Here is a 13,924-nt window from a genome sequence, read left to right as displayed (position 1 = left end):
AAGAACTAAGTAGATAAAATTGAGAAATGGAGACAATATGATAATATCCCTGCTTTGTTTTTCCTCAGATTCTAAGTTGCAGCTTCCCAGAACTACTCTGTATTCTCTGACAGCGCTTTGCTCTCTGATGGTGTAATTTTACAAATAGCCTTTCCTTCTCTTTCTCAGTAAAATTTCTGTCATTCTTCAAAACAGGTCGAATGGTGCATTCTTTTGGAACTTGTCTTTCTTTTTCCCTTCGATTAAAAAGGATTAGGTTTGGCTACATGTAATAGAAATAAAAAATAACAGTGGTTAAGAAATACAGGGCTAAAAAAAAAAAAAAGAAATACAGGGCTTACTCTCTCATGTAATAGAAATCATTAGATTGGTAGTCCTTGGCTAAAATGGTTGGTTGGTCCATGAAGTCATTAAGGACTCAAGTTTTTTATTGCCACCCTTAATTTGAAGCTTCCATGCTTATGATCCTTTCATAGAAAATAAGGCTGCAGCGCTTCAGTCATCGTGTCCTAATTCTTAACAGCAGGAAAAAGTAAAGGGAGGAGAGGACAAAAAGAAAGAGCATCACTCAGCTAACAGTTTCTTTTAGCAACTTTCCCAGAAGTCCTGCCCAATATGTTAGTTCTATTTCATTGGGTAGAACTAATCATCTAACTACACTTACTTGCAAAGGAGGTTGGAAATTAGATTCCTTTTAACTGAACATACTGACATCTAATGACGTTCTTCCAAACCCCCACCCTCAACCAGGTTAATTTTATTTCTCAAATTTCTTCACTCAGTATGCTGTTGCTTGTTACTGTGAACAGTCGAGTCGGAACTGACCCATAGCTGGCAGCTCTGGTGACCCAGTCCATAGAGAGTTGCACTGTTAACCCAAAGGCCTTGTCTCTGTATGTTTGAATCCACCATCAGCTCCTTGGGGAAAAGATGGGCAGTTGCCTCCTTTGTGATTTGCTAAAATACTAGAACTAAATTAGTCTCCTTTAGTTTATTTTTTAAAAAATCTGTATTTCTTGATTTATCAGTTTAGATTTTAAGAGCTTTGTTGAAATTATTTATATAATTAAAATTTTTCCTGTTTTAAATGTACAACTGTTGTTTTTCAGTAAATTTACAGAGTTATCCAGTTGACACCATAATCTTGTTTTAGACCATTTCTGCTAACCCCATAGATCACTTTATCCTATCTACAGTTGGTTTCCATTTCACTCCAAGTCTCAAGTGACCAAAAGTCCACTTTGTTCCTGTATAATTTGCCTTTTTTGAACATTTCATATAAATGGGTTTATTGTTGTTGTTATGTGCCGTCGAGTCGCCTGCGACTCATAGCGACCCTATGTACAACAGCCCAAACTCCGCTCTGTCCTGTGCCAATTGCACTGTCTCTGACACTCCCATCCCAATTATCCCAGTCACTGAATCAATCCACCTCATAGAGGGCCTTCCTCTCCTGCCTGTCCCTCCACCCTCCCAAGCATGATGTCCCTCTCTAAGGACCCGTCTCTCCTCACAACATGTCCAAAGTAAGTTAGACGGAGCCTCAGAATCCTTGCCTCCAAGGAGCCACCCGGTCTAACCCTCTCCAGGACAAATCTGTTTGTTTTCCTAGCAGTCCATGGTATTCTCAATACTCTTCTCCAGCACCACAGCTCAAATGCATCAATTCTCCTTCTAGCTTCCTTGGTCATTGTCCAACTCTCTGATGCATAACAGGTGATTGCGAAGACCATGGCCTGTATCAGACGCACCTTAGTCTCCAGAGAGACACCACTGCTCTTCAGCACTTTGGAGAGGTCCCTAACAGCAGACTTTCCCATGGCAATGTGCCTTTTAAATTCCTGGCTGCTGGTGCCAAGACTGTTGACTATGGAGCCAAGCAAACTAAACCTGTGTACAATCTCAATCTCTTCACCATCCATCCTGATGCTGCCAATTGGTCCAGTGGTGAGAATCTTTGTCTTCTTGACATTGAGCCTCAATCCATATTGTAGGCTGCAGTCCTTGACACTCTGCAGCAGGCGCTTCAGGTCCTCTTCAGTTTCATCAAGCAGGATTGTATCATCTGCATAACGCAGATTGTTGATAAATCGCCCACCAATCTTGACCCCACATTTCTCCTCATAGAGCCCAGCCTCCCGGATAATCTGTTCTGCATATAGGTTGAAAAGGTGTGGAGATAGGATGCATCCCTGGCGTACGCCCTTCCCAATTTTGAACCATGCAGTGTTCCCTTGCTCTGTTCTGACGACTGCCTCCTGGTCCAAGTATAAGTTTCACATTAGAACGATCAAGCGCTCTGGGATTCCCATTCTTCTCAGCGTCAGCCATAGTTTGTTATGATCTACACAGTCAAATGCCTTTGCATAGTCAATGAAACACAGATAAGACATTCCTCTGGTATTCCCTGCTTTCAGCCAAGAGCCATCTAACATCAGCTACAATATCTCTAGTACCACGAACCCTTATGAAACCAGCCTGGACTTCTGGTAGGTCTCTGTTGATGTGCTGTTCCAGTCGTTTTTGGATAATCTTCAGTAAAATCTTGCTTGCATGTGAAATCAGTGAGATTGTTCTGTAGTTTCCACATTCTGTTGGGTCACCTTTCTTTGGGATAGGAACAAATATCGATTTCTTCCAGTAAGTTGGCCAAGTGGTCGTTCTCCAGATTTCTTGGCACAACTTGGTGAGCACGTCCAGGGCAGCATCTGTTAACTGAAATATGTCAATTGGTATACCATCTATTCCTGTAGCCTTATTTTTTGCCATGTCCTTCAAAGCAGCCTGAACTACTTCTTCCATCACCATAGGCTCTTGCTCATATGTTGTTTCATGAAATTCTTCTGTGTCTTCCAATTCTTTTCGACACAGTGACTCAGTATATTCCTTCCATCTTCTTTTAATACTTCCAGGATCATTTAACGTTCTGCCGAAAGCACCCTTGATTATAGCAACTCGAGGTTTGAATTGGAAATGGAATTATACAATATGTAATCTTTGGTCCTGGTTTCATTCACTTAGCATATTGTTTTTGTTTTCTTTAAAATTTTGGTACAAATGCACATCACAAGGCATGCAGCAGATCACCCACTTCTGGAGGTGTAGTCCACTGACATTAATTATATTCTTTAGTTTGTGCGTTCTTGCTACCTGTTTCCAAATTATTCTACAACCCTCCCTTTCATTGCTGGTATCCATGAATAATTTTTTATTTCTATATATTTGATTACTTCATGTATTATCCCTGGGAAAATGCTGTCCTTTTGATCTTGAATCATCCATTTGCTTTTTCTCAGCCTCACCTTTTCATCTGAAAAATGATGAATCAGTTCAGATTTACCTAAATTTAAGGTTAATTCCAGCTCTAAAATATTCTTAAAATCACACATAAAGTGTGCTTTATGAAATGATCTGATAAATGAGAGAGCCCTTTAGAAGATATAATGTGCTTTTACAAGTGTGGTAGAATGTTAATTCCTTTGTACCGTGTATTCTTTTGAATCAATACTGTTCTTTTGAATAAAATACTCTTCTGATTAGATAGCATCATATGATTAAATTTAGTTTTAATACTAAACAGAAAATTCAGTCAGTTGCACTAGCCACTTTTTTTAAAAGCAAGGATGTCAGTTTATTATTTTTTAATCTGAATTTTTTTATCGTTGTACATTTTCTTTCTCTTTCCCCTCCTCCCCAGCCTCCTTCTCAATACAGCCCTTGTTCCAGATTATTGTTTATATATATATATCTATAACATAATCATATCTTCCTTTTGGCAGTTTTTCCTCTTATCTGATCAGATGCATTGTTCATTATCTTTCCACCCATTTCTTACTCTCTGCCCAACCCCTTTACCCCTTGTCTATCCTATTTTATAACAGTGGTGTAATACAGTATTTATCCTCTTTTGACTGAAATATTTCACTCATCATAATGTCCTCCAGGCTCCTTCATGTTGTATAATATTTTACAAGTTTTTTGTTTTCAGTGCTGCATAATATTCCATTATGTGACCATATGACCATACCATAGTTTTCTATCGATTCATTTGTTATTGGGCATTTGGGTTGCTTCCATCTCTTTGCTGTTGTGAATAATGCAGCAGTAGACATGGATGTGCATACATCTGTATGAATCATGGCTTTGGTTTCTTTAGGGTATATTGGAATTGCTGGGTCAAATGGTATGTCTATTTCCAACTTTTTGAAAAAGTGCCAGATGACCTTCCAGAGTGGATGTACCATTTTACATTCCTACCAACAGTGAGTAAGTACTAAACTCTCCACACCCTCACCAGCATTTGTTGTTTGCTGTCCTGTTGAACTTTGCTGTAGTTGCTAGGGTGAGATGGTATCTCATAGTTGCTTTTGCTCTAGGCATATTAGTTGCTACTGTTTGTACAGTGGTTATACAGTGTACAGCATTGTAGAAAGTTCTTTCGGACTGCAGTTACTCTCAATGACACATTTGGAAGGTGAAGATATAGGAAATGTATGGCCTAGTTTATTTATATGATTATTATGCCCCTTCTCATGAATTAATTTTAATATCATTTGAAATAATAATGATGACAATGACAGTTTATCATAATAGGGAACACACACCTACACTCAAAATCTTTGCAACAGTAAAAATATAAATATTTTTCAAGAGCTGGGAATTGCAAAGTGGGTGGGAAGGAAGAGGTATTGACTGCAGAGTGGGGTGATGGAATTCTCTTAGGTGATGAAAATATTTTATATCTTGATTGTGATGGTGCTTTTACAACTAAATCCTATTTAGGACTCAAAGAACTATACGTTTTAAAAGAGTACGTTTAAGCATATATAAATTATATAACTTAATAAACCAAATTTTTATAACCTTACCAACAGCTATACCAAGTGGGTATTCTTTCTTCATTTGTAGTTAACAGAAATAGACTCAGAAAAGTTAAAGGACTTTTCTTATTGTCCAGTAGTATGCTGCAGGTCAGAATTGAACCTAAATTTGCTTACTCATATTTTACCTCTCAGAAGGTATTAACAGTAAGTATGTTCTTTTTGAAAGGCTAATCTTAACCTTGAAAGCTGGGAACTCTGTTTAGTTTTCAGAAACTTTGCCGTCACATTCTTATTCATCTCTAGCAGATCTCATTTCTGACAGTCATTAGTTAAGATTGGAATTGATGCTCTTATGGCGTGCTACCCAGGCATGGTGCTTTCTTGTAGCTTTGGTCTTCGTGTAGGAGCAGCAGGAGACCATTTTCAAACCTACTGACTTTGTTTGGTTAAACAATTCGATACTTTGTCCAGTCGATAATGGAGTGGCTTCTCAATAGGAGAGTTTACAGAGGCAAAACATGCAGCATTTAGCACTTTTTAATTTTCCTCTCCTCATCTTACTGGGCAGAGAACTGGTCCAGTAGAGGAGAGATGAAAGGCAGGTAAAGTGTACAGGCCGTCTTCAGTGTTACTGTTGTATCATCATCATCATTGTTATATTTGCATTTGGATTTATAGAGTTTGTAATGTATTTTAACAACTATGGTATCTCTTCATTCTCTCAATACCCTGTGAAGTGAGTGCCAATATAGAAGCAGTATTACTGGATGACATATTAAGGATATGTTTTTCTTTCAGTTGAATTGAAAATATGTACTTCTTTTTAACTTTTTTATTGCCAAGTTGTCCTACTTTCTGTTTGCTGATACTATCTTGTTGCCAGGAATGCAGTTGGAGATACATTTCTGGAAGTTCTATCTTCTGGTATTAACCAGTAATGTCTTTGTTCTTACCTGTCCAGCTGCTTCAGCTACCGTTTATTGGGAACACATTATTTCTCTACTTCTTTTTCTGGAACCCTGGGTAGACTAATTTATTGCATAGTAGTTGTCATCTAACCAGCTGTTGACCGCCTGCATTCAGCATTTGACTTGTTTCCTATCCTGAGGTGCTCCAGGAGAAATTAATGACCCAAAAAATTGCCCAACTATCATGTAAGCTTAGTTAGGAGAGAATTGTTGATTTTTATGAAGTGTAAGTAATCTAATTGGAGACATATTTTCAAGCATATGTCAGCTTATGTGTCAGAAATGGTTCCTGAAACAAGATGGGATAAATTAACTGGTCAGTGGTAGATTTTTCATTGATTAGTATGGATAAGGTAGTTCATTAAGGTAATCACCAGAGCACTTGTGCAGGTGATACTGCACAAAAATTTACAAGATTATTTTGTACTTTGACTAAATTTGGAAAGAGATCCTGCCTGTGTTTTCCTGTTTCCATTAAAATGAGAAATAACAAAAATAAATAATCTTCCCCCCCGCCTTTTTTTGTCAAAAGCTGTTAGCAATTAATACCTTGTCCTGAGTGAAGAATGTTGAATATACCATAGACTACCGAAAGAACAAACACATCTATCTTGGAAGAAGTGCAGTGAGGGTACTTCTTAGCAAGAATTTTCTTTAGAGACAAGGAAACATACTTTGAAAATATTTTTAGGAGAGGGAAGTTATTATTAGGAGAGGGAAGTTCTTAGAAGAGAGTATCATGCTTGGAAAGGTGGCGGGACAGAGGAGAGGATGGGTTGACAGAGTGATTGCTATAATGACCTTAAGCACGACAGATATTGTGAGTTTGGTGCAGGATAAGGAAAGGTTTTGATTTCTTATACATAAGATCACTGTAATACAGAGTGTACGTAACAGCTCCTACGAACAACAGCCTGTGCAAGTGTGAGATGTGGGGGACCTTTTGCTGTTCTTCTTTTCCAGCAGTGCATGTGCACATCTCCAGGCACTAGGGCTTCCCTATGAGCAGAAGTACAATCTTTCCCACCTCTTGGACTAGTATCATCAGAGTTACAGTAGTACTCAGAGATCCTGAACTCATTCTGTCATTTAACACAAAGCTTTTCAAGTCTAGAGGGAGACAAGTGACTTGACTAATACCACATAGAATGCTAATGACACTAGATTGTGGCAAATAGGAACTGGCATTAAAGTGAACACACCAAAAGGTTTCAGTTTACCTTAGGTATGATATTGTATTACTTCACTTCTTAGCATCTTTATCTGTAAAATGGAAAAAGTATCTAGTATAGGGACAAATTAAAAAAAATGAACTTTCTGACCAGTCCTTTTTCTATAGCCCAGTAACAAACGCCTCCACTTTAACATAAACCTTGAGATTATAAAAGAGAAAGCTGATGTCAGAGAGAGTGAGTAACCAAATGCCATTTTTTTTGTGTCCTTATAGGATCCTCAGTCTTCCACAATGAACCCTGTTTACAGCCCCGTGCAGCCTGGGGCTCCTTATGGCAACCCTAAGAACATGGCCTACACAGGTGAGTTACAGTGACTCTCACTTTGAGAAAACTGATGAAAATGTTATCAAAATATGTGGGGAAAGACTACTAGTATATTTAAAAAAACAAAAACAAACTAAATCAAAATAACACTTTAAACTTTTTGCTGTTATGGTGAAAATTACTCATAGCTAACCCTCCAGCAGGTTTTCTGAGGCTATGAATCACATAGAATGATTTCCGTCTTTCTTCTGAGGAGTCGCTGGTGGATTCAATCTTCCAGAGAGATATCCCCTTTGGGTTAGCAGCTCAACTCCTTATAGATTGTGTGTAAAAAGAATGAGGGCAGCATGAGGACTGACCTCTACAGATTCCACAGAGGGGAACCATCCTTATCAGCAACATCCACAACACAAAACCACTTCCTATGAGGTCAGACACAGATCGCCTACCCGTTCCACTGTATTTCTTGTACCTACTTCTACTAATTTCAATACCAAACCTACTCTTCTCCTGAGTATGTAATTTATTGCAGTAAACACAGGCCTCACAGAGCCATATTATTAGATTTATTAAGAAGGTTAGCAAGTTACAACTCAGGTTGGCAACGGGATACAATTTCTCAGTCAAGACAGTTTCTTAAACATTCTCATAAGGCCTTTAGCTTTCAGCCTTGCAGCTTTAACTTTAGACCAGTGTTACAAAGCTCCATTAGTCCTGCCATTTTCCCTTTCCCCCTGTAATCCTTCAGCAAACTTGGGCAAAGGCCTCTGACTCTGTGGGACTGTAGTCACATTGGGTTTGTGGTTCTCCACTGCTGCTGCTATTGCTACTGTTGCTGCTATTGCTCTCTGTAGGCCCTGATCTGAATGATGCAGGAATCTCTGGCTCTGAAGGACACACACTGCATTCTCTGCTTCTTCTTTCTTACTAGTAGTGAGAGTCCAAATTTCTGCCACTGAACCTGCTTGATTTAAACCTGGTAGAGTGACAAAATTAGCAAATTCCCCTGGTGGCCATAGCACCAGGGTTGTCATTGCTGATGTCAGATGGATCTTGGCTGAAAGCAAAGAATTCCAGAAGAATGCCCATCTGTGTTTTATTGACTATGCAAAGGCTTTTGACTGTGTGGATAATAACAAACTGTGGCTAACATTGTAAAGAATGGGACCAGAACACTTAATTATGCTTATACAAAATTTATACCTACATTCTGTCCCTGATGTTGCCCAGGTTGCTCATATGAGGCCTGCCCACCACCACTGCTAAGATGCCTTATGTTGCCGCCTGCCCCCTGGCCACCCTTAAGGGCAATTCTTTCTTCAGCCTCAAGGACTGTGTGGACATCAAGGCTGAAGACCAGCTCAACAAGGTCATTAGTGAGCTAATTGGGGAGAACAATGAAGATGTCATGGCCCAGGGTATTGGTAAACTTGCCAACATGCCTGCTGGTTGCATTGTGGTCATCTCCACAGCTTCTTGCTCTACAGCTCCTGCTGCCGACTCTGCCCCAGCTGCAGCAGAGAAGAAAAAAGAAGAGAAGAAGGAGTTGGATGTTGGCATTGGCTTTGGCTTGAGTCCCTTCTCTGCAAATAAAGCCTTTTTATGTTTAAAAAGAAATAAATTAAAATCTATACCTAGACCAAGAAGCTGTAGTCAGAAAGGAACAAGAGAATTCTGCATAGTTTAAAATCAAGAAAAGTATGCATCAATATTTTCCATTCCTATTCCATCTGTATGTTGAGCAAATCACTCAAAAAGCTTGGAGGAGAACATCAGTAGGGTGTTGTTATACAACAGCCTATGTATTGCAAATGACCTACTTGCTGAAAATGAGGAGGACTTGAGGCGCTTGTTATAGGAGATCACGAATTTGAATATGGATTGTATCACACTTCAAGAAAACAAAAGTCCTCACTACTGGATCAGTAGACAACATCATGATAGATGGAGAAAACATTGAAATTATCAACTTGAATCCACAGTCAACACCTTTGGTACCAGCAGTCAGGAGATCTGGAGATGTTTTGCATCGAGAAAGTCTGCTATCAGGGACCTGTTTGAAGTCCTAAAGTGCAGTGATGTCAGTTTAACGACTAAGGTACACCTAGTTCAAGCCATGATCTTTTTGTTCAGCTACTATGCATATGACAGCAGGACAGAAAATAAGGATGACAGAAGAATTGATGCCTTTTAGTTGTGGTGTTACAGAAGAATACTAAATGTCCCGTGGACTGCCAGAAGAGCAAACAAATATATTTTAGAGAAAATGCAATCAGGGTGCTGCTTCTCACAGGCTAGAATGTTGAAGCTTCCTCTCACATACTTGATGCATGATGTTAGGAAAGGCATTCCTTGGAAAGGGATATTATGCCTGGAAAGATGGAGGGTCAGTGAAAGAGAGGAAGGCCTGAGAGTGGACTCAAATATGTCAGAGATGGTGAGGATGGAATGGATTGGGACAGGGTTCAGGTCTGTGGTTTATAAGGTTACTATGAGTCATACTTGACAATACCTAACAACAACCATGTACCTTGTGCTAGGCAATTTCATATGATTTATTTCTCTTTAATCCTTTCTAGAGTCATTTCTACAAGGTGCAGGTTTTTTTAACTGCTGTTACACAAATGGGAAAACCATTGTTACAGCAAGAAGTTACCAAACAAAATGAAAATAGGTGCTGAACCTAGTTGTCTTTATTCTAAAGACTTCTCTTTCTCCTAAATTATGTATAAAACTATTCCATACTTCTCTGCTTTTACTTTATACATTGTTTCTCTGTCTAAAATGCCTTCGTTCCTTGGCAATTTTATAAGAACTCAGCTCTTCAGGTGACATTTTCCCAAAGAAGTATTCTCTTACTTACTTGACCTTAGTAACATTTTTTCATCTTCCAGAGCTATAGTGTAGAAAATGAGAGTAAATATTACTATATTTAATAGGACTGATAGAAAGATTAAGTAAACTGCTGTAAGATTCTCAGCATATAAAATGTTTAGCGGTTAAGGCACAAACTAAATACTTAATGATAGCTGTTACTCTTTACACATAACTAAAAGTGGATTTATGGCGATGGAAGTGAATGAAAATGATGTATGTAATTGCCTTGATAATACTTGACAATTTAGTCTTCAAGAAAAATTACTTTGTTTAAATACAAGGTAAAGGTAACAATATAAACAAATGGAGCTAAGAAGGTAAGTCAGGTTATAGTAAGTACTAGCGATTAGCTGGTGTAAAGAGTGAAAAAAAGCAGTTTCTGGGTGGTGTAAACAGTTAAGCAGTGACTACCAGATGAACATTTGGCTGTTCAGACAGCCCAGAGACTCTTTGGGAAGCAGACCTAACAGTCTGGTTCTGAAAGGTCATAGCCTTGAAACATTGTCAATCAGGCAGTTGTACTCTGCATGCATGGTGGTGTACAGAGCCAGAACTAACATGACGACAACTAAGAACAATAACATTGTGTAGAATCCTAGATTGAGAGCTGAAGGACCATAGATAACTTGTTTCGTTTTCAAATTGTTATATAAGAACCTTAGGCAAGTGCTTCAGAGTTTTTAAACATTTCATTTTCTTTAAAAAGAAATATTTAGACCAATTTATGTAAAGCATACTCACATATAAGTTAATCAATGTGATAAGTTTCTAAGAATGCATGTGAATTTTTTTAAAAAAACTAAAACTGCTACAATTACAGCAGATTGTGGCTAACATTGAGAAGAACAGGAATCTAGAACACCTGACTCTGCTCATGTGAAACCTACTCTTAGACAGTTTCAGAACAGAGCAAGAAAACATTACATAGTTCAAAATCAGGAAAGGAGTGAGTCAGAGATCCGTCTTATCTCCATACCTTTTCAATCTCTGCGGAACAGATCATTTGGGATGCTGGACTTTATGAGGAGAATTTGGTATCAAGATTGAAGGAAGACTTTGTCTGCATTATACAGACGACACAACCTTGCTCACCAAAACTGAGAAGGACCTGAAACATTTGCTGTAGAAGGTCAAAGACTGAAGTTTTCAATATGAATTGCAGCTCAACATCAAGAAAAGAAAGATTCTCACTGCTGGGCCAATTAGCAGTGCCATGAGTGGTGGAGAAGAGATTGAGGTTGTGAATAATTTCAGCATGTTCAGATCCATAATCAACACTGTTGGCAACAGCAGTCAGGATATCAGAAGATGAGTTGCATCAGGAAAGTCTGCTATCAGGGACCTCTCCAGAGTTCTGGAGAGCAACGATGTCAGTCTAGAGATCAATGCACATGTGATCCAGGATGTGGTCTTTGCAATCACTTGCTATGCATCAGAAATCTGGATAGTGTCTAGGGATGACAGAAGAATTGATGCCTTTGAGTTGTGGTGCTGGAGTTGAGCATTGAACATACCATGGACTGCCAAGAGAACAAACAGGTATGTCCTGCAAAGGGTGAAATCAGGTTGCTCCTTGGAGGCAAGGATTCTGAAGCTCTGTCTCACATACTTTATACCTATTGCCAGGAGGGACGAGTCCTTGGGGAAGGACATCATATTTAGAAGGTTGGAGGGTCAGTGCAGGAGAGGAAGACCCTGAATGAGATGGATCAAAACATAGTAACTGGGGTAATGGGATAGGTGTGTTGGAGACAGTGAAACTGGCTCTGGATAGGACAGGGTTCAGAACTATTATTCATAAGGTTTCTGTTCATCAGAGTTGACTCAGTGACACATAAAAACAATTTATTTATAAATCAAACTTTCTCTCAATGCAATACAACGCATAAAACATTAAGAAGTATATTGGAGATTGAGCCTGCCTGATAGGAATACTGGTGTCATCCTTAATTTTCAGTTTAATTTTTTTTTTAATCGCTGCAGCTTCCTTCTCATTATTTAACTTTAAAGTAAATATTCTGTTGGAACATCTATTATTTATTTAGACTAATAAAATTAATTCCAGTAACCAAGACCCATTGGACATTACTTCACCTCCAGTAGTTCAGGGAGCCTTGTTGCTTTTTCCACTTCCTACTTTAGAATGTTCCAGCGAACTAAATTATTTTGGTCAGAGAGAACTGAGCTGCTTTGGCAAATAGAACTTACAGAGTCCTTGGGGCCTTTGGTTTCCAGCTTGCTATGACCCTTCATTCTTACTGAGTTGCTAAATTTGAGAAAGGAAAAACAGTTACATTTATCTATTGATTTGCACAGTATATTGGAAAGGAAATAGAATTTGTTTCTGACTGGCACAATTTGGTAAGTATATTTCAATTATATATGCAACAACAACAAAATTTCATTACTGTCATTCTGACTCCTAGCATACAAAACTGATTTCTATACATAACAGAGAAGTACTACCCCAAAGAGTTTCCAAGGCTGGAAGTCTTTACAGAGCAGACTGTATCTTTCTCACTTGGCATCATTAGGTGGGTTAGAACTACCAACTTTTAAGTTAGTGGTGGTGGTGTTAAGTGCCATCATGTCATAGGCGACTCATAGCGACCCTATGAACAAAAGAAGTGGAAACTTTATAACTTTCGTCCTTTCTCCAGGTTTATTGTGTTTCTGGAAGCAAGCTGTTTCAGAAATGGATGCCACTTCTGCTTCCAAGCTTGTTTTAATTGGGGAGTTCCACCCAACACTGTCCACCATGGGTAACCATTCTCACATTTGACACATCAGTGTCACAGTGTTCAGCTTCACAGCAACCTGAATGTATGATGTTGTTGTTGGCCAACTGACTGGAAGAATGTATGATAGTCTGGTTTAAATGCCAGCTCTGTCAGATAATAAAGAGTTGGTTGATTTTGGTCAAGCTAGTTAACCTCCCTAAATGTAATTTCTTTTCTAATCAGGCGTATATCTATTATATGAGGCATTTGTGAAGAATAAGTGACATAATTATTATTCCTCCAAAGGGAGAAAGGGTTATCTTTGTTTCTGCTAATCAGTATGGAATGTCATCATTCGATGGAACTGTGTTTTAAATTAATTTCTCTACTGGAGATTCTAGGACCACACAAAGTAACTTCAGAGTTTATACAGGCCAGCCTTTCAAGTTCATAGCGATACTATTTGGTTTTGGTTTTGGGTTCCCCCCGCCCAGGCTTTTTTTATTATTTGTCTGTACTTTTGGTATTTTTTTTAATGAGCCATGTAGTTCCTCTATGGTCCCAGCAGCTTTATCCAATTTTGCAGGAGTATTGGCTTTCAGCTCTTGGTCTCTTCAGGATCAAGCCTCATATCCAACCCCTTTGTTGTTGTTATGTGCCATCGAGTCGTTTGCAACTCATAGCGACCCTATGTACAACATCCCTAAACTCTGCTGTATCCTGTGCCAATCGCACTGTCTCCGACACACCCATCCCGATTACCCCAGTCACTGAATCAATCCACGTCATAGGGGGCCTTCCCCTCCTGCGCTGTCCCTCCACCCTACCAAGCATGATGTCCCTCTCCAAGGACCTGTCCCTCCTTGCAACATGTCCAAAGTATGTTAGACGGAGCCTTAGAATCCTTGCCTCCAAGGAGCAGCCCGGTTTGATGCTTTCCAGGATGAATCTGTTTGTTTTCATAGCAGTCCATGGTACCCTCCATACTCTTTTCCAGCACCATGGCTCAAAGGCATCAATTCTCCTTCTATCCTCCT

At 39.0% G+C, this 13,924-nt stretch overlaps 1 protein-coding gene across 3 annotated transcripts in view; it reads left to right on the top strand.

The window, feature by feature from the left end:
• Positions 1-13,924, top strand: part of FAM168A (family with sequence similarity 168, member A) — a 230,677-nt gene that overhangs the window by 143,573 nt on the left and 73,180 nt on the right. Inside the window, exon 2 of one of the 3 annotated variants that reach the window (XM_006885560.1) lies at positions 7,239-7,326. In XM_006885560.1, the coding sequence (XP_006885622.1) occupies positions 7,257-7,326 (70 nt within the window). In that variant the 5' untranslated portion in view covers positions 7,239-7,256. Of the gene's footprint in view, positions 1-7,238; positions 7,327-13,924 lie in introns of those variants that run through there. The other 2 variants (XM_006885562.1, XM_006885561.1) reach the window with 2 other exon arrangements.

The sequence above is a fragment of the Elephantulus edwardii genome, unplaced genomic scaffold (assembly GCF_000299155.1).
Source record: "Elephantulus edwardii isolate Elephantulus edwardi_28Jun2011 unplaced genomic scaffold, EleEdw1.0 scaffold00044, whole genome shotgun sequence".
Classification (NCBI taxonomy): domain Eukaryota; kingdom Metazoa; phylum Chordata; class Mammalia; order Macroscelidea; family Macroscelididae; genus Elephantulus; species Elephantulus edwardii.
This window is presented reverse-complemented; position numbering and strand designations above follow the sequence as displayed.